Source organism: Cimex lectularius, unplaced genomic scaffold (assembly GCF_000648675.2).
Source record: "Cimex lectularius strain Harlan isolate CLEC.00 unplaced genomic scaffold, Clec_2.1 scaffold5, whole genome shotgun sequence".
In the NCBI taxonomy this organism is placed as follows: Eukaryota; Metazoa; Arthropoda; class Insecta; order Hemiptera; family Cimicidae; genus Cimex; species Cimex lectularius.
Window position 1 is genome coordinate 3,999,977 of NW_019392993.1, and position 18,217 is coordinate 4,018,193.

General features: G+C 35.5%; 2 protein-coding genes and 1 long non-coding RNA gene across 4 annotated transcripts in view; 2 read left to right on the forward strand and 1 right to left on the reverse strand.

Moving 5' to 3' along the window:
* Nucleotides 1-283: 283 nt before the first annotated feature.
* LOC106666233 (pre-mRNA-splicing factor SPF27) lies at nt 284-1,474 on the reverse strand. The gene is made up of 5 exons (XM_014393288.2): nt 1,293-1,474; nt 1,133-1,225; nt 901-1,073; nt 729-839; nt 284-660 (listed from the first exon to the last, which is right to left on the reverse strand). The coding sequence occupies exons 1-5, from the start codon at nt 1,365-1,367 to the stop codon at nt 450-452; spliced, it is 663 nt and encodes a 220-aa protein (XP_014248774.1). The 5' UTR covers nt 1,368-1,474; the 3' UTR covers nt 284-449.
* Nucleotides 1,475-1,488: 14 nt separating this feature from the next.
* LOC106666234 (39S ribosomal protein L43, mitochondrial) lies at nt 1,489-8,638 on the forward strand. The gene is made up of 4 exons (XM_014393289.2): nt 1,489-1,690; nt 7,968-8,074; nt 8,147-8,349; nt 8,418-8,638. The coding sequence occupies exons 1-4, from the start codon at nt 1,554-1,556 to the stop codon at nt 8,595-8,597; spliced, it is 627 nt and encodes a 208-aa protein (XP_014248775.1). The 5' UTR covers nt 1,489-1,553; the 3' UTR covers nt 8,598-8,638.
* A 1,448-nt stretch (nt 8,639-10,086) lies between these two features.
* The window catches only part of LOC106666082, a 58,387-nt gene continuing 50,256 nt past the window's right edge, over nt 10,087-18,217 (forward strand). For both annotated transcript variants that reach the window (XR_001340380.2, XR_001340381.2), the window contains exon 1: nt 10,087-10,185. This is a non-coding gene — a long non-coding RNA (uncharacterized LOC106666082). The remainder of the gene's footprint in view (nt 10,186-18,217) is intronic.

Sequence of the window (18,217 nt, forward strand, 5' to 3'; positions counted from 1 at the left end):
AGAAATAATCATTTATTTGAATTTATTTTCCTTTTTTTTCAACTCATAGTCAGCTTCATGAGATATACAGCGCATTTCCCATAACCCCAACATGCATAAAAATGTTTCTGCAATAAATGAAACATTCCTGAGACTTAGCGTATACTGATTACTGATTTATACAAGATCAAATCTGCACACGCATATACAGTCATCTCTTCTCGCAGTCCACCGGCAATTCCAGCTTTTAATTTACAATAAATTTAGCTTGAGAAAAAATTAAGTTAAAATCCAGACTTCATACTAATGGTATTAATTTATTTATTTGGTATTAAATTAATTAATTAAAAATTTAGTTTTACATAGTTGAAAACAGGAGAACTGAATCATTGATTGTATTGCAAATCATCTAGACTATACAAATATTTATATAATAATATAAACAACACATTTATTTCTTAAATTAGTTTTTAAGGTTCCATGTTATTAACTATGTTGTTTTCTTCTTCCCATTTTTGCCTTTGTTCGTCTGTAAGATGTTCTTCGAGTTCGACACAGGCTTGCTCAATTTCGTAATTTTTCTTCACCAGCTCTTCCCACATCGTTTCTAACTTGAGGAGTTTCTCACCCGCTTTAGTCTGAGCATGTTTCCTCTGCCAGTTTATCTCCTGTATCTCTTTCCTTAAACACAAGACAAAAACGTTAATTTAAGTTAATGATGCTTGTTTTTTTCTTATTCCTTGGTTCACCTTATGGACTGAAGCTGTTTCTGCGCCACGGACAGGCATTTCATCAAAAGTTCGATGTACGATTTCCACGCTTCACAACTGTACTCGAGCATCAGTTCTAAATTGCATATCCTAAACGAAATTGTTTTAGATCTAATGTAAACAAACTCGAAAATCTTTTTAAAAAACTCACCTAGTTGCCTGATGTTCAAGCTGGGCCATGGAATTTTCAACGCATTCGTTCCACGCGCTCAAGTCGCTCATCTTGGCAGCAGGGGGTGGAGGCAGTTCATAACGCTTCATACTCAGCGTATCCATGGGCAGCCTTTGTTGCAGCCTCTCAAATTCATTTTTCATCAGTTCAGTCTAAAAAATTATGTTTGACAATCCCTTATTAATATGTATTAATGGTGGCAATAATTTACCTCGAAGGCGTTTAAATGTATGCTGGGCAAGTGCTCCAAGTAGTTTTTTGTAGGCCTGTACCTCCTGGTTTCTTCTTCGACTAGAGCTAAAGCCTTAAAAGAAATGTTTTGTTTATTAAATTTGTCTCAGATATTGTTAAAGTTTATATTCAATACTTACGCCTTCTCTGATCCCTGGTTCATCATATCCAAGATCGATGTATGGGAGAGCGTCCACGAAAACTTCTCCGGCCATAACTTAGTAGAAAATCGTTTAATATATCACACGAAAACACAATTGGAAACAGAAACTATTACTCGCGCGTTGTTTTATTATTACACGAGGTTGCAGGAGGTTTCAATATTACACGGTTACAGCTTGGAAACAGTTCAGTTTGAGTGTCCGTTTTTTAATCGGCGTTTCAACAAATTCCATTCAAAAATGTCCAATTCTCATCTTTTTATGGTGAGCGGATTCCCGAGGGCTCCTCTTCAAAACGGGATCGGTAGATACGTCTGCCAGTTGAAAAGGATAACGCTCAAGTTTTGCAAATCCAACGGTGACAGCAAGGGGTTTAGGTAATACCACTCTTCAGTCCATTATATCCAGCATGATTTGTTTCAGTTCATTTATTTAAGCCTTAACAGTTTTGATTTGTTGATCATCAAGTATTAGGGGCATCATCCATAGTATACGGCATCAGGTCATCGCAGTTTAATTCTACACACCTCATATATAGCCTTATAGCTTATACCTATAGCCATACCTTGGAAAGTATACTATTCGTTATAAAACTGAGCACTTTCCTTGAAGCCTGTTCGTGGATTTCCTGTGGTATGAGAAATGTCCTACCGAATTGGCTGTATCATAAACCAGCAAAACGCTTTACATTCGCAAAAGATATGTCCTGATGTCTCTGGCAGAGCTGGCATGTTTCCGTCTCGGTTTTGCCCATCTTCTTAAGGTGATAGTTAAGAGGGCAGTGGCCGGTGTAGAGGCCTAAAATTTTTCACAAATCCTACCTGCTGAATGAGGAGTTCTTTCGCCTTTCATTTTGAGATGTTTATAAACCTCTTAGCTTGCCTCATACCTGGAGGATTTGAGGTTTTCTTTCACAATTCATTTTTTTAGTTCTAGCTTAAGCACACACTATGGAGTGCTTAGCTGTGGTTCTGGTCCCTGGGTGAGAGAGTTGCCCCCTTGTTGGCTAGTTAGTCAGCATTATAATGCCTGAGCAACAATGGGTATATTTCGCTGATTGGTCGAAGCGCCGAACACACCAGGGATTGATAGAACCATGGGCAGTCTCTCTTGGATTTTTCCTCAGATCAGAAGATTTTTTGGTCGAGAGAAATTTGCAGACTGAGCTATCAACTTGGATTCACTGCTTTCTCAATCTTAAGTTTTGTCGAATTTGCATCATTCTTTTTTTAAACGCCAGTGAGCCTTCTTTTGTGGTTTTATTAATGAATGTGTTTGGTTGTTTATTTTTTGTTTAAAAAAATGTGCTGAAGCACAGTAGAGCCACCATTCTTTTTTTAAATTAAAGTCCTTTTGTAATATAATAATAATTGTACTCAAAAGTTTTATTTTTTTGTTCCTTTACCACTATTCTTTGCAGAGAAAGATCCTCCAACAATTAAATGTTAATTTTTGTTTTTTCAATAACACGACATAGTGCATCATAGCCTGTTCATTTCTTTATGCTTTCGTGACCCGGAACCCACTTTAATGTAATCTTGTTTTGCTTTCCCAGAGCCATTAGGCAGTTTAGGCACTCCATGGCTGCCTGGCTGTCTGGGAGAATGTATATTTGTGCACCTTTCATATTGTTCTGTATTAAATCATGTGCATGTGTATTACACGGGCTTTAGCTTGGAAAATCGTTGGGGTTAGTTCAAGGGTGAAGTTCGGCCCTTTTACCCCTATGCCTACTCTCTGTTCCATCTACCATATTAAGGCCCCTTCTTGAAACTTGGGCCACCTTTCTTCCAAATGTCTCTGTTGTCTATGTCCACCTGGATTGATGTGCCAGTTAAAACGTGCATATCAGTATGATCTGGGACGATCTGCTTGACAGACATCATAAAGCAACACTAAACACCTCAAACAATACTTCTCAATGAAGAATGGTACATTTCATTTGATAACCTAATATTTTTTTTTTTTAATTTATTTACAGTACAAACAAGTCAGGTACCCAACCATAGGACAGTCAAGCAAGACAATAAATCAATCGTTACAATATAAATTATTAAAACAGGTTATAAAAATTAAAGGAAAGAAGGGCCAACACTTTTAACAAGCAAATCAACATTATAAATTGATTAACAAATAACACAAAAAAAGTAATAAATAAACCCTCAGTTATATTCCAAAGCTCATTTAATTTTTTTTTTGAAGATCCGAAGGGATAAGGAGAAGGGGTCTGCGATGATACCGAATTTATATAAAGCACAGCTGTGTAGATTGAAGACTCTAACCCGTATTTGGTTCTGTGCCATGAATTACTAAATAATACATGGGTCCGTAGTTGATGCTGGGGAACACTAAAGCCAATATAAGACAATATCTCCGGGGAGTCAATAAAATTATTTGGGATCTTCTACAGTAACATAACAGAAGCCAAAACTCTTCTATCCTCCAGAGAATCCAGGCCTACTGGAGCAAGTCCAGCTTCATAGGAGCAATGATGGTACTTCCTGTGATTGTATATCTTGTAATACGGGTATTTCGTGGCCTTTCTCTGTACCTCTTTCCATCTAAAGAACCCGGTGACCAAATAACACTGGCATACTCTAGGTGACAGCGTACCAGTGATTGATAAAGTAATTTTATTGCAAAAGGGTTCTTAAAATCAACAGTTTGCTTGAATATGAATCCTAAATTTTTAAACGCTTTATTCCTAATGGCATGGATGTATCTACCTAATATGATAGGCAGATCGATAAATTTATTATTCAAAACAATTTACATTTGACAGCTGAGAAAAACAGAATAATTTTAACAAGGAAAGCACTTTGCCAGGGTAGTAAATTTGAACTATATGAATTTTAAAAGCAAATATGTTAGGGATTGTGGGGGAAAATTATTTCAACAAAAACCCCACATGCTCAGGAATGTAACTAAGTCCTAAACAAAAAAAATATATATACAATGCTTATAACCTAACATGAGAATATGAAGAAAAGTAGAAAAAACTTACGACAAATATTTAACATATTAAAGCCAGCCAAAAAAGTTGAATGGATGATTTTGAAACATGGAGAATAGAATGAAGAAGGAAAAATTAGCAACTATCAATATTTGGGTGTATTATTGACACCTAAGCTTCAGTTTAACAAACATCTACCACAGAAAGTACCATCAGCAAAATTTACCATGAATTGTATTTTTAAGGAAGTGTTCGCAAACCCAAGCATACCTTTATTGAAAATTCAATGATGTAATTAGAGCTGTGCAAAGAGGCACAAAATCTGGGGGTGTGATGAAGTCACGATAGTACAGAGTGTTTAGCACATGTTTGTAAGAAAGTTAATTAGCGTTCCCAGTTACACACTCCCCTAATTACTTTATTTACTTAGCTACATGCTGAGCTTGCACTTGAATTATATTATAAAAGTGGCTAATAAGGCAGATTCGCACCTTAAGATAGTGGCGACCGAAACCTTCAAGAAGGAGGATTTCTGGGCAAAAGACATTTCTGTCTGAAAAGCCTGCTGTATCCAATATTTTGAATTCCTTCAAACCAAAAGTACTACGAGTGGATGCGAAAAAGTTATTGATGGGATCAAAGAGGACAATAAACAGCAAGCTATTTATTTATGCTTTGTGGTAAACTTGATAGGTTGAATACTGCTAACCTTGGAGTCTTACCAAACTTCTGGCTCAGAAATACGTTCTATAACACTTTTTAGGTATTTGACCTATTCTGAGAAAGTTCAGAGAAGTTACTTTCAGCTGGCAAATAGTTATGCCAGATGAGGCTGTTAGACTCCTGGCTGGAATCATAAATCTCAATACTACAAATTGGCTACTCATTTAGAACCATCCCAATACAATTTCTGACTACCACCTATTTCATACTAAAAAACAAATTAATTAAAAGCCTGTACGTCCCTGCTAACAAATGTTAAATGACATGCAGCATTCAACAATTTCACACTTCTACACTTGTGGAGTAATAAACCTGTAGTTTTATCAATTTATGTTCCAACAGAAGAGATCATTACATTCAAATTACTGGTGCATGTTAAACAGATCACAAGTCAACCAAATAAGTTCACCATTTCAGAAATTGACTGTGCAAAATGCTAAACTGTTTAATAATGATGAACAAACTACTAACAAAACTTGAAGTGAGCTTTTCCATTGATTTCTGTAATGAAATAAATGTTTTATTCTACATGGGGATGAATTTGTAGTTTGGTCGTTTTCGATCATCATAGTGTTCAACGAATCAAAGCTACCCAAAAAAATGTTCATTGATGTTCACAATGGATGGAAATGTTCAACTACATACAGATGAAATGAAAAATTTCTCAAAACCTGTTGAGTGATGAACCTTTAGTTTTATCAGAGAGATCAGACATGCAGACTGCTGAAACATGCCACTATTTTGGACGCTGACTGTGCACAATGCTAAAATGTTTAATAATGGAGAATACAATACAAATTATCAATGAAGAACAAACTGCTGACAAAATTTCACAATTAAGACTATTAGGAGCCCTCATTATGACCTCACATACACCAAGTTTATCGTACATCTTGTGCAGTGTGATGAATCTGTAATTTAGTTGTTTCTGATCATCCTAGACTGACAGGCTAATCCAGCGAGGATGAAATGTAGAGTTAGAATATGTAGATGATGATGATCAGGGATATTAAAACAGTTGGCACATATCCATCACAGGCTCATAGTGGATTATGTTGATGGTGTCTTCAAGTGTGATACTTATTGGGTCTGTCTACATTCATGGGGTTTTTTATTACTCAAGAACATAACCTAGTGCTGATGATGCTTTAACATTGTGATATAAATATTTCTTGTTGATTTATGCAAGGTGATGAACCTGTAGTTTGGTAGTTTCCAGTCAATCTAGTCTGACATACAAAACAGGATAGCTAGATCAGAATCAACCAAAGTATAATTAATACCTCCTGAAATGTTGTGGACTAGAACATAACTACTCTAACATGCTGATAAGTATGATCAAGTATCACAAACTGCTGATAAATGCTTAAACTAATCTGGCCTGTTTCACTTTCGGTTTTTTAAATAAACAAATGTCAGAACAATTAGACCAGAACGCCACCATGGTTACAGGATAATCAAAGATTACAATTAATATGGTCAATTGTGACCACTAAGCAAACATGGATTAATTACAATTAGTTTTATTGTATTTTAAAACAAGTTATGTACCACATAGTACAATAGTTTCAATTGAAAAATTATTGACTTAAGTTTCTAAATGTTATGATTTATGTGGTGTTTAGTGACCATTAGTTTTGATTATTTGCAGATCGTGAGATGCGGTCTGGTGTGATGTAGGTTTTAGAAAAACATTTTCTTTATCATGCCAACGTTTCGATCTTTGTTGAGTTCATCTTCAGGGCCTGGGATTTACAATCATAGTTCAAATTACACAAATACATGTACGATGTGAAAAAATGAATTTATTCAATGCTAGAAATTTTAGCCCCAATCAAAGTATTTGTACTTACTCAAAGCTTCCTTATGTATGTTAGTGCAATGAGTTCTTTATTCTAATATTGATAAATATTGGGTTGTCCGGAAAATAATGCAGGATTTTAAGTTTTCATTAAAAAAAATCTATATAAAATATTCTGTTTACGTTTACAGGATTACTCATTTGTATGAATNGGGAAATTATTTTGATTAAAGAACATTGCTTTAAAGTAACTAGTTTCTTTTTTTTTGTTTAATACCAAAATCCTGCATTATTTTCCGGACAACCCAATATATGGCATACATTGATAAACAAAATGTGTTATGCTTAAAAAAATAATAATAAATTAACTTCCTTTAAGCAAAGGCTCAACCTTTCGAGTGATTTACAGGAGTTACTGGGTCCCCAGTGTTTCTTTCGAAGAGCATTTTCAGCTTTCTCAAATTTATTGGAATTTATAATGAGATTTAGGCCTTTTCTCAAATTGTTATACCATTGAATGCCTGCTAATGTTTGAATGAGAGTAGTGCGTGCAAAATTTCTTTTTTCAGAAGTTTTTGAGGCTGCCGGAGCGGAAAAATAAAATGGAAGAAAATACAAATTGCGGTGTAATAAACTGCAATGCCCAAAATCGCAATTTAAATAAGAAAAATAGCTCCCTCAAAAAAAAAAGTGTTATTGTGTTTTGTTTCTTATTATTGTTATGTAGAATTAGTTTATGTATCATATTTGAATGGAAGAATAAAAGGATAAGGATGAGCCTATACTCATGCTGAGACTGTTGCTAGTCTGACTCCATTATTATTATTATTATTATTATTAGCCATACAAGCCTATGGGAAATGTTTAAATTATGGAACAAAAATTCACAATTCTAATTTAAAAAAGAAACAGAAATAAATTTTATATGTAATTTAAAATGGGATTTTTGCATACATTTGGCCTTCCAAATTAAGAATTTTAAAAAGAAAAATTAAAGCTTGGATGGCAATAGGATAAATTAGTTTATGAGTGAATGTTTGGAGTCAGAGCTTTATAGCACTCAGAAGGGATATAGCTAACCTAAGATAGAAGGTTTGGATGTTAGGGCGTGAAATGACCTTAGCCGTTAAAATGCCCTTAAAAATTAATAATAATAATAAATTAACTTTATTTTTAGGGAGTTTTTAGAAACAGAATTGGTAAATTTTGCAAATAAAAACCCTGGCGTTGTAGTTTATGTCAAACCAAGGAGGCATCGTGCACCCACATTGACTGCAGAATACTGTTGGTTTATTATTGCTATGATACGTTTTCTCAATATCATTACACCTAGTGATTTTTTTTTTCTTTTACCAGTAAATGGTCAAAAAGACTACATCAACTGTCATAATTTCTCGAAAGAAGAAGTCTACAAATGGATAAACCTATTCACACAGAGATCTGGAAAGGAAGTAATGAGGTATAGGAAGAACTGGCAGACCAATAACCCGAGCATCCAAGGGATCTGGACTCCGACAAAATTCAGGGATCCTAAATTAAACTTGACCGTTTTCCCAATCGTACGTACAATATTTAAATACATATAATATTGTTCACGCTTTATACTTATAATAAATAATATTAACAGGAAGGTTTGAACGGCCCGAAAAATCCGAAGCCGACGGCCACTCAGCTTCTGCTTGAAATGTTTGAAAAAGAAAAAAACGAAAAAAGCATGAATGCCCAATGGGAAGCAGAAGGACTGCAAACTCAAGGTGAATACTCGGTTGATTATGTGGAAGATACGAAGAAGAAAACATTCTCCTAATGAAAAATCAAAATTAACGTATTGTTATTAGTCTTTTGTAAAATAGTTTATAAATGTAAATAAAATCATTTTTAACTTGTTATAATCTTTGTAATTACCCTTGCTTCTACTCCTCATTTATAGATGGCCCTTGAAGGATCTGACAGGGGTCATCCTCACCCGATTAAGAATAGGTGCAAGGTTGACACAGAGAAACTTAATTTTGGTCCATATCCCGCATATGTGCAAGTGGATGCTTGATGTGTTCCCCGTAGTTGATGGGTGCAATTCCTTGGTGAGCATGTAGGAATGAACCCAATATGAGACAATATCGAGTATTTGGGTCCCTTGTTCCTTTTTTTTATTTTAAATATAATACTGCTTGTTTTGTGTCTCTTCTGCAGAATTGTTGCAGCTTCAACAGATAAAATATGTAGATGTGGGTGAGTTTCATAAAAAATTTCTTTGTCGCACCTAAGAGCGTAGGAAATATACTTATTATATTCAGTGTATGGATCATTTGAGTTTACAAATAGACAAGCATGTTAAATGCAATGTGCCTTTTTAGTCATCTAGAAAAGTTAGGGCAACATTTCAATTTTTTTTAATAATTTGGCAATAAATTATTTATTTAAAAAAAAATAGACAAGCAGCATTATCAAAATGTTGCCCTAACTTTTCTAGATAAGGCACATTGCATTTAAAAGAAAACAATTTCCTTCTCAATGTAATCATTTATACACAGTCTACCCAGCCTGAAGGACTGGACATTTGGCTAAACTTCGACTTATCCAGATTAACCCCGAGGGTAATGAAATATGACATGAGATTTTTTATGACACATTGTGACTACATAAATATGCGACTGTTGGAAACAAATATTTTAGGAGTAAATGATTATTGTTTAATGAAAATTGTTAATGACAGAACAATCAGTCAACATGTGATTGGACACGCCATCAATATTGTATAAAACTAGTAGAAAGCATTCCTTCTTAATTCGGTTTAAAAGTTATTCTTTCTTTTATTGGTCCAATTAAAGAAAGACAAAAGAAAAAAAAGGAATATTTAACTGAATTCCACACCATTATCTTGATTATAGTCAATAGATGTACAAATTATTTGTATGCAGGAAGTTTCGGACCTTCCAAGGATTCCAGATCGTTAAGATTTATTAGCTAATTTGGAACGTAGTTGGTTTTTATAGAAGGGTAGTCCTAAAAAGCTGTACATGTAGAAGGGAGGACGTCCAGAGACGCAGGAGTGGCATCATCGACTTCTGCCGAATTGCTGCTCCCCGAACAGATGTAGTTTGACTCTGTTGATGCGGGTGGGTTTTCGTTCCTGTCTTTTATTCCCAGTGCTCTACGCCGGGATAGGAAGTTGTCGTTTAGTGCCTTTTAGTGAATTATAATTTATTCTTGTCAAATGGGAGCGCATGCGTGTCCTCTTCGTCCCGTGAATATCTGGAGGGGGTGAAGACGGCTCAGACGTCCGGTGGCATGTGTGACGGTCCTTTTGAAAATTGCCTTCTTTTAATTTTTTTTGAAATTTACGCACACAAAAAAAACCCGCTGCTATAGAACAATTACCAGCGGACGGTGAACGAGTAAGTCGAACAAATTTTCCAAAAGCTTGACTAACTACGATTACTAACAGTTTTTGATGACGTCTGCCGTCTGTTGGACGGGCTCCGAGGGCATTAGCATCTGCAGACAATGAAGACGTGATTATTTTTACATCGCAGTATTTTGACATCTTGTCTGTTGACCCAGTTTTTCGTAAGCACTCCCAGTCCCTTCTAGGATGTAAAAAAGGCGACAACCTATGACCCTCTTATCCACCATTTCCCACGCTACTCTTAAGCTTATTTATAAACAAACCAATTGCCAACCGAGATGACTAATGCTTATAACGTGCCTGTACTTTAATCGCTGTTTATCCCAGCATCTGAAAATAAAATATTAAAAACGTCATTATATATTATTTGTAAATATGGATAAGGATGACCTGAGGTTTGAAAAACCCTCCCTTTCCACATGTGCTCAACATATTAAACCTTTCAATCAAACCCCCTTAAAAACATTAAAGAATCAATAATAAAATAATATTACAACATAAATATATCGCACGTTTTCAACAAGATTATTAAAAAAGAAGTATCATTATTCTAAAGTCGTAATTATTGCCATTGTGCACTTTCTACGCATGTAGCATGGTTATGAATTAAATTTAAATATAGTTAAAAATAATTAAGGCGTAATATTGTTTTTTGTTTTTGTTTTTTTATATAGGTGATTACGTTTTTTTTTGTTTTAAGTCCTATTTTCATTGGTCACTATTGACCATTTAATTTGTGACGTTTTTCCTTGGCTCATGATGTCCCTCACAATTAAACCATATCAATTAAACATGTATCCTTGTAATTTCGTCATTTACTCTATTTATCATTCCGTGTGGTCTTTGAGAGGCCAATATATTTTTAACTCAGGCGAAATAGTTTCCGGACCCTCGGTGTCGAACACGTTGTGATTTTAAATATAATAGTGGACGATGTCTTACCCCCTTGTTACTCTTGTTCAAAATAAACCATATTTGAATACAGGGTGCATCATAATTCCGAAGGCACAATTAAAATGAATTGTACAGGCCGGTTTCAAAGGGAAAAACCTCCCCACAAAACCAAACCGGTAGTACTCATTAAAACAATTCTAAACTAAACCCAAGATAACGTTTAAATTTACTTTAAATACTCAATGTCCGCTAGGCTGTTTCGAAAACCATCACATTTTATGGTTTTAACCATAAAAAGCCTGGAAAAATCATTTTCAAGCCTGTTAGTTTCGGTAATTCATAAGTCACAACCGCTGTCTTTGTACGTGAGCTGTGCGCAGTAAGGTCTCTTGGAAATATGTACCGCCCTTTATTACCCCCTTAAATCATAGATTAATATAAAAATGACGAGACAGAACTTAGAAGAAGAAAAGGGCCAGGAAGAGAGGAAGTGGAAAGAGAGCATGAAAGAAAAAGAGGCGGTAGTGATAAGAAGATAATGATTGAGAAGTATAAAATGAAAGCGCGAGTTGTGAATGGGAGAGAGATAGAGAGGGGATTGAGTGAGATTAAGAGAGTAAATGAGGAGAGAGAAAGATAGGGAGGGCGAGAAAGTGATAGAGATAGGCAGATAGAGAAGCGAGATAGTAAGTGAGAAAAAGAGAGATAATGATAAGAAGAGAAAGAGAGATTGGGTGAATGTGTGAGCGAGAAGAGAGGAAATTGAATAGACGTGTGAGTGATAAGAAAATAATGAGAAGAATGGAAGTGAATGGTGTAGATCTTATCCAGATAGATAAAAGGGAGAAAGAGACAGAAGAGAAAGAATGGGAGAAAGAGAGAGAAAGATAGAGAGGGCGAATGGATGATAGAAAGAGAGAGAAGAAAGAGGGAAAAGATAAGGATATACAGATAGAGAACGTGTTAGTGTAGATGTAGATATAATTGCAGGGTATAGTATACTGCGCCCTTTAAGAGCTATTGTATCCCCCGTTCTCTGCCTAAAGCACATCGGTGAGTCCTATTTCATCAAGAAACTTGATTAATAGGCCCGGTTTTAGTGGTTGAACCTCCTCTATGGTCACATCTCAAAACATTTCCTCCTGCGGGCTAATGTAGCTCCGCAGTTTGTTAGTAAATGTGTTGGTGTCTCTTCTGCCTCCTTGCAGAATCTACATGTGCCATCTTGGATTGTTCCAATTTTCTTTAGGTGTCCATTTAATCTACAGTGTCCTGTTAGGATTCGCAGTCTGTTCCTGCTTCCTTTGACACATTCTGTTATTTCTTTCTTGCCAAAATTGGTTAGAAGATTCTTGGATTGTCTATGTCCAATGAGTGAATTCCATTGTTACTTCATTTTCTTTTTGTCCTTCTGTCTGAGATATTCGTTAATAGTATGGATTCCTATTCCACAGAAGGGTTCGGGTCCTATCAGCGGTGTGGCAGCCCCTTTCCTTGCAAGGGTGTCCGCTTTCTCGTTGCCTTCTATTCCCATGTGGCCTGGGACCCGGCAGAGGCTGACTTTATTCTGCATACCTAATATGTTTAATTTGGTTTTGCAGTTCAGCACCATCCTTGAACTAATGGTACTTGAGCTTAGTGCTTTGATGGCTGCTTGGCTATCTGACATGATGGCTATATTCTTGTTTTTGTACCCTTTGCTTAGATTGAATTGGGTACATCTTTCAATTGGATGATTCTCAGCTTGGAAGATACTGGTGTGTTTTCCCATGGGTTCTGAGTATTTGGTTCCAGGTCCAAATACTCCTGCCCCCGTACCTTCTTGTGTTCTAGATCCATCTGTGTACCAGAGGATGGTGCCATTTTTAAAGGAGGTATTTTCCTCTCGTTCCCATTCTTTTTTGGTACCCAGGTTTATTTGGAATTTTTGGTTAAATTCAAGCATCCTGTTCATGTCGTCTCTTGGAGCCATGAGTGACGGATGGTCTTTCCATAGTTTGTTGCTATCTCTCCATTTCAGTTTTATTCCTGTTGGAGGTTTCTCTTTTATAAGGTTGATGATGGTTTTCTGCGCTGTCCTTTCTACCATGTGATATAGGGGGATTAATCCTAGTATTTTTTCTATGCTAATTGTAGGACATGTTCTCATTGCTCCCGTTATGCAGATTCATGCAAGTCTCTGTATTTTTGTGAGTTTGGTTATTTGTTCTGCTTTATCAGCCCAGGCTATAGCTCCGTATGTAAGTAAAGGTCTTACTATCATGGTGTACATCCATAACAGGGTTTCCGGCCTACATCCCCAGTTTCTTCCTGCCATTCTTCTGCACACCATCAAAGCTCGTGTCGCCTTCATGATGGTTGAGCTGATGTGTTTCTTAAATGTTAGTGTTTTAACTGGTGTGATGCCCAGATATTTGACTTCATTTTTGATTTCAATCACAGTGTTATTGACTATTATTTCCCTCATGTGATCAAGTTTCCTTTTCCGTGTGAAAACGACTATAGTTGTTTTGTTGGGATTGATCCCTAAGCCAGCGCTTTTACACCATTCTTCTGTGATTTTTAGTCCTTCTTGGATTATATCACAGAGAGTTTTTTCCCCTGGCGGTCATGAAACGTGTTAGTGACAGCAAAAGTGAGTGTGAGAGGTAAAAGGGAGAGAAAAGGAGAGTATGTATATATAATATTCTTAAAATGGACACAAACAAAATTTTGGTTTGGATCGCAAATCCTTTCATTGTGACAAAAGAAAAAATATATACACACAGTGAAAAATTTGATCATTGTTTATTTTTATTTTGGGATTTTTCAATATTTTACATCCCCTCTAGGGCGGTCTTTGTTTGACTTAATACTCGGGCTCTTTTAAGGCACGTTTCCTCCTTTAAGTCACGTTTCTTTCGCCGGTTGGCCTCAGGTAGAAGATATGAATATCTTCTGCAGCAGGATGTGACTGAATATCTTTCCCCAGGGAGAAATCTGTCATCGGAAGAATACCAGAAGAATCTGCTGTATTTTCTCATCAAATGTTATTCAGAGACCGAAGACTAATTCGTAAGTCCCCTTTTGTTCATACGTTATTTATTATTGGAAATAAAATATGTTTTATGAAATGTCAACCGTTGGATTTGTTCGGTTTCATTGCAAACTGCTTGTACGCATGTCCCTCGGCACAAAAATATTCCGTGTAGAAACATTTTAATAGGTGAGCGGGAGTACCGGAGGCAGGTGGTCGCCCCAGGTGAGAACCGGCGGACATCTGGTACTCCGGTGACTTAGAACTCGTTCAGTCGGACCTAGAAGGTTTAACAGGAAAGAGAAAAACTACTCTTTAATTCACAACAATATACTTCTTACCAAACTCCATCTATGGTTATTTCAGAAATCATGAACGCTAGCACATAGTTAAAACCATAAGAAATTGATTAAGTTTGTCTAATTTAAACTGATCGTTTTATTTGACTCATTTTTTTCCATCTCATTGGTAATTTTCGATCTGCCTAACTTCAGACCCGATTTGGTTACACGCTTTTGGTCTTCTCATTATCATTATCTGAAAATAAGATGTTAAGTGCATCGTTTTGTTGACCTAGCCACAAAGTTTCGCAAGTAATCCGTTTTCTAGCAAAAATTAATAACACTATTGTATGATTCAGCTAACATATTTTCCAAACAATAATAGTTATAGGTAAATAGGTAGATCATCATTCACAGCAAAAAATCTGATGTTCTCGGGATGTTAGGTGGTTAGGATCTTCATTCACATCTATACTTACAGCATCGATGAGATGTGAGTTTGTTAGGAAATTAGTCACGTTCTTTCAAATGGTTATTAGGATCTTCATATACGTTCATTCTAACAGCCATTGCCATCATCATTAGTATTCATCCTTATGGCTTTGGGACCTTCATTCAGTTAGATCTAATCGATACTAGTATTTTCATTTACTTCAGTTCTATAGCATTCGGATCATCTCTCACGTTTATTCAACAACTAATATGATATTCATTTATGTCCATTTTAGGATCTTCATTAGCATTCCCTCTAATAGCTAGATGTTCATTCATGTTCGTTATATAATAGTATGATAGCTATTAATATCTTCATTCGCGTTAGTTCTTATAGCTATTGGGAACTTCATTCACTTACATTCTAATTTAAAGTAGGATCTTCATTCACGAACATTCTGATATGTTTAGGATCTTCATTCGCGTTTATCTTAAAGCTGTTTTTATCTTCATTCACGACCTTAATAACAGCTGTTATGATTTTCATTAGCGCTCACTCTAATAGCTATTATTCGTTTTAATAGCTATTAGGATCTTCATTCACTTGGATTCTTATAGCTATTAGGATCTTCATTAACTTTCATTCTGATAATTTCAGGACTTCATTCGCGTTTATATTAAAGCTAATTGTATCTTCATTTATGACCATAATAACAGCTGTTATGAATTTCATTAGCGCTCACTCCAATAGCTATTATTCGTTTTAATAGCTATTAGGATCTTCATTCACTTGGATTCTTATAGCTATTAGGATCTTCATTAACGTTCATTCTGATAGTTTTAGGACTTCATTCGCGTTTATCTTAAAGCTAATTGTATCTTCATTTATGACCATAATAACAGCTGTTATGATTTTCATTAGCGCTCACTCTAATAGCTATTATTCGTTTTAATAGCTATTAGGATCTTCATTCACTTGGATTCTTATAGCTATTAGGATCTTCATTAACGTTCATTCTGATAGTTTCAGGACTTCATTCGCGTTTATATTAAAGCTAATTGTATCTTCATTTATGACCATAATAACAGCTGTTATGAATTTCATTAGCGCTCACTCCAATAGCTATTATTCTTTTTAATAGCTATTAGTGCCTTCATTCACTTGCATTCTAATTGCTATTAGGATCTTCATTCGCCTCCTCCTAATAGCTGTACGATCTTCATTCACGTACATTCTAATAGCTAAGTAGCTATTAGGATCTTCATTTATGTTCAGTCTAATGGCTATCAAGCTCTTCATTACGTCTGTTCTAACAGTTATTAGAATCTTAATGAAGATCCTAATAATAAGTTCACTGTAATAGCTATTAGGATGGCCATAGACGTTTGTTCTAATTTTCATTCACGTTAGTCATTATCGTTATTAAGATTTTCATTCACGTTCTGTTCCAATGGCTATTAGAATTTTCATACATAAGTGGATTGACATTAGACATTAGTGTGCATTTCATTTGTAAAAAATCATCTTCATTGTTGTGTTACTCTACGTTGTACATATACACAAAATGGAAAATTGTAGAGACGTATAATTGAAAGCACCGTTTGGTGATAGTCGTCGCGCCTTTACTACCTCTAATCTTATCTCGTTAACTTTTTCCTTTCAAGGCCTATGATACTCTGGCCATCAAAAGCCTCGGTGAGAAAAGCTTAACGTCCTGTTTAATAAAAACCTATTATCGAATCCGATATTTTTCTCCTTCTAGTCAGAATAAACAGAATGTTTTCTCCACGGTGTTCATTCGGAACGGTTAAGTCATAGTTTTTAAAAGAAGAAAATTATAACTCGAATGCGCCAACGAAGCATTAAGATATTAAAGCCACTGATGCCGTTGGGCGATCGAGATTTTACAGAATCAGCTGAATGTAAATATTTGACCGTACTGCTTTTATCGTACACAATGATGCGATCTGTTGAGATTTCACTCCAGTGTGTTTATACCTTCTACGCATCCTTTTAATCCGCCGCTGACGTCCGGTTTTCAACCATTTCTGGCCAATTCCTAATCTGAATCATCCTGGAATATTTTTGCCCCATACTACGTAAAATATTTAAAAAACAAAAATGAACATTTCATAAATTTTTAAAACGTTGGTTACTCATTATCGTTGAGATTGGCCATTTTTATATGATACTGTCAAACCTTTTTCTACTATTCTAAATCAGTCAGAAAAATTTGAACCAAGGGTCCTTCTGGTTTTTTTTTCCTCGAGTAGGGAAAGTCTTAGCAACTTTTTTAATATCCTAATATTACCAAATCCTTCAGGAAAATTTCTATAATTGTAACTACATTGTAATGGCTGGGTCCGCATTGTTTCGATATGTTCCTTGCCAGGTGGGTCAATTCTCGTTTTAGGGCTAATTGTACATCTTAAAAACTAAAAAAATATGTGTAATATCGCAATTTTTTTTCCCATTTTAATGTAGTACAATCTGTGCCCATATGAGGTTTCCATAATGTTGAAACATTGTGTCCGCTTAGTCTTGTTGCATTTTAATTTTTACCTGAAAGAATAAATATTAGATTGCTTATTGTTTTATATTCTAACATTGCCCCTTTTTTACCCTTGCTTTATTATTTTGCTCTCGAATGATCGTGTGATCTTGAAATGATGAGCGTACCAGAATTTTGAATCACTGGGTCCGCCAAGTCTCGCTTCATTTTAATTCGTGTCTGACAGAATTTTTATGAAATTTTGTCTTTTCTCATGTCGTAATATAGTCACTTTTTGTCTATTGCATTATATTTTGCATGTGTGATATAACTACCTGAATTATGACTAGTTGGGTCCGCATAGTTTCGTTATGTTCCTTGCCAGGTGGGTTGATTCTCGTTATGGGGTTAATTGTGTATCTTAAAACCAAAACATATGTGTAATATTGCGATGTTTAATATATTTTAATATAATATAATCTTTGCCAGTAGTTTTCAGAATATTGAAACATTGGGTCCGCAAAATCTCGTTACGTATTACTTTGCGATATTTTCTAACATAATATTGTCAAATCTTTGACCTTTGCAGTACCATTTTTACAAACGATTGTATAATGGAATGGACGGAATTTTGGATAACTGAGTACGTCTAGTTTTGAATGATTTAAGTTAATTGAACTTTCTCCGAACTGTTAAATTGTATAACCCGTAAGTTCGACCAATTCCGAATTTGCCAGGTCACTACAGTCATGTATGAACAGTTTTCATTTACAAGAAGTTGCTAACACCGATGTCGAGGGGTCCGCGTCCAAATTAATTGCTTTCCGGCAAAAATTTTCGCATGCCACCAATAGCTGTAACTACCTACGTCTGACCTTGTTTACTTCTGTGCCAAACGATGGCAGC

What these genes read in the sequence shown, in the direction of transcription:
- LOC106666233 (XM_014393288.2), bottom strand. Translation starts at nt 1,367, where the DNA reads ATGGCCGGAGAAGTTTTCGTGGACGCTCTCCCATACATCGATCTTGGA. An exon ending in AACCAGGGATCAGAGAAGGC is followed by an intron (nt 1,226 to 1,292) that starts GTAAGTATTGAA and finishes ATTTCTTTTAAG; the next exon opens with GCTTTAGCTCTAGTCGAAGA. An exon ending in AAACAGCTTCAGTCCATAAG is followed by an intron (nt 661 to 728) that starts GTGAACCAAGGA and finishes CTTGTGTTTAAG; the next exon opens with GAAAGAGATACAGGAGATAA.
- LOC106666234 (XM_014393289.2), top strand. Translation starts at nt 1,554, where the DNA reads ATGTCCAATTCTCATCTTTTTATGGTGAGCGGATTCCCGAGGGCTCCT. An exon ending in GGTGACAGCAAGGGGTTTAG is followed by an intron (nt 1,691 to 7,967) that starts GTAATACCACTC and finishes CTTTATTTTTAG; the next exon opens with GGAGTTTTTAGAAACAGAAT. An exon ending in ACTTGACCGTTTTCCCAATC is followed by an intron (nt 8,350 to 8,417) that starts GTACGTACAATA and finishes TAATATTAACAG; the next exon opens with GAAGGTTTGAACGGCCCGAA.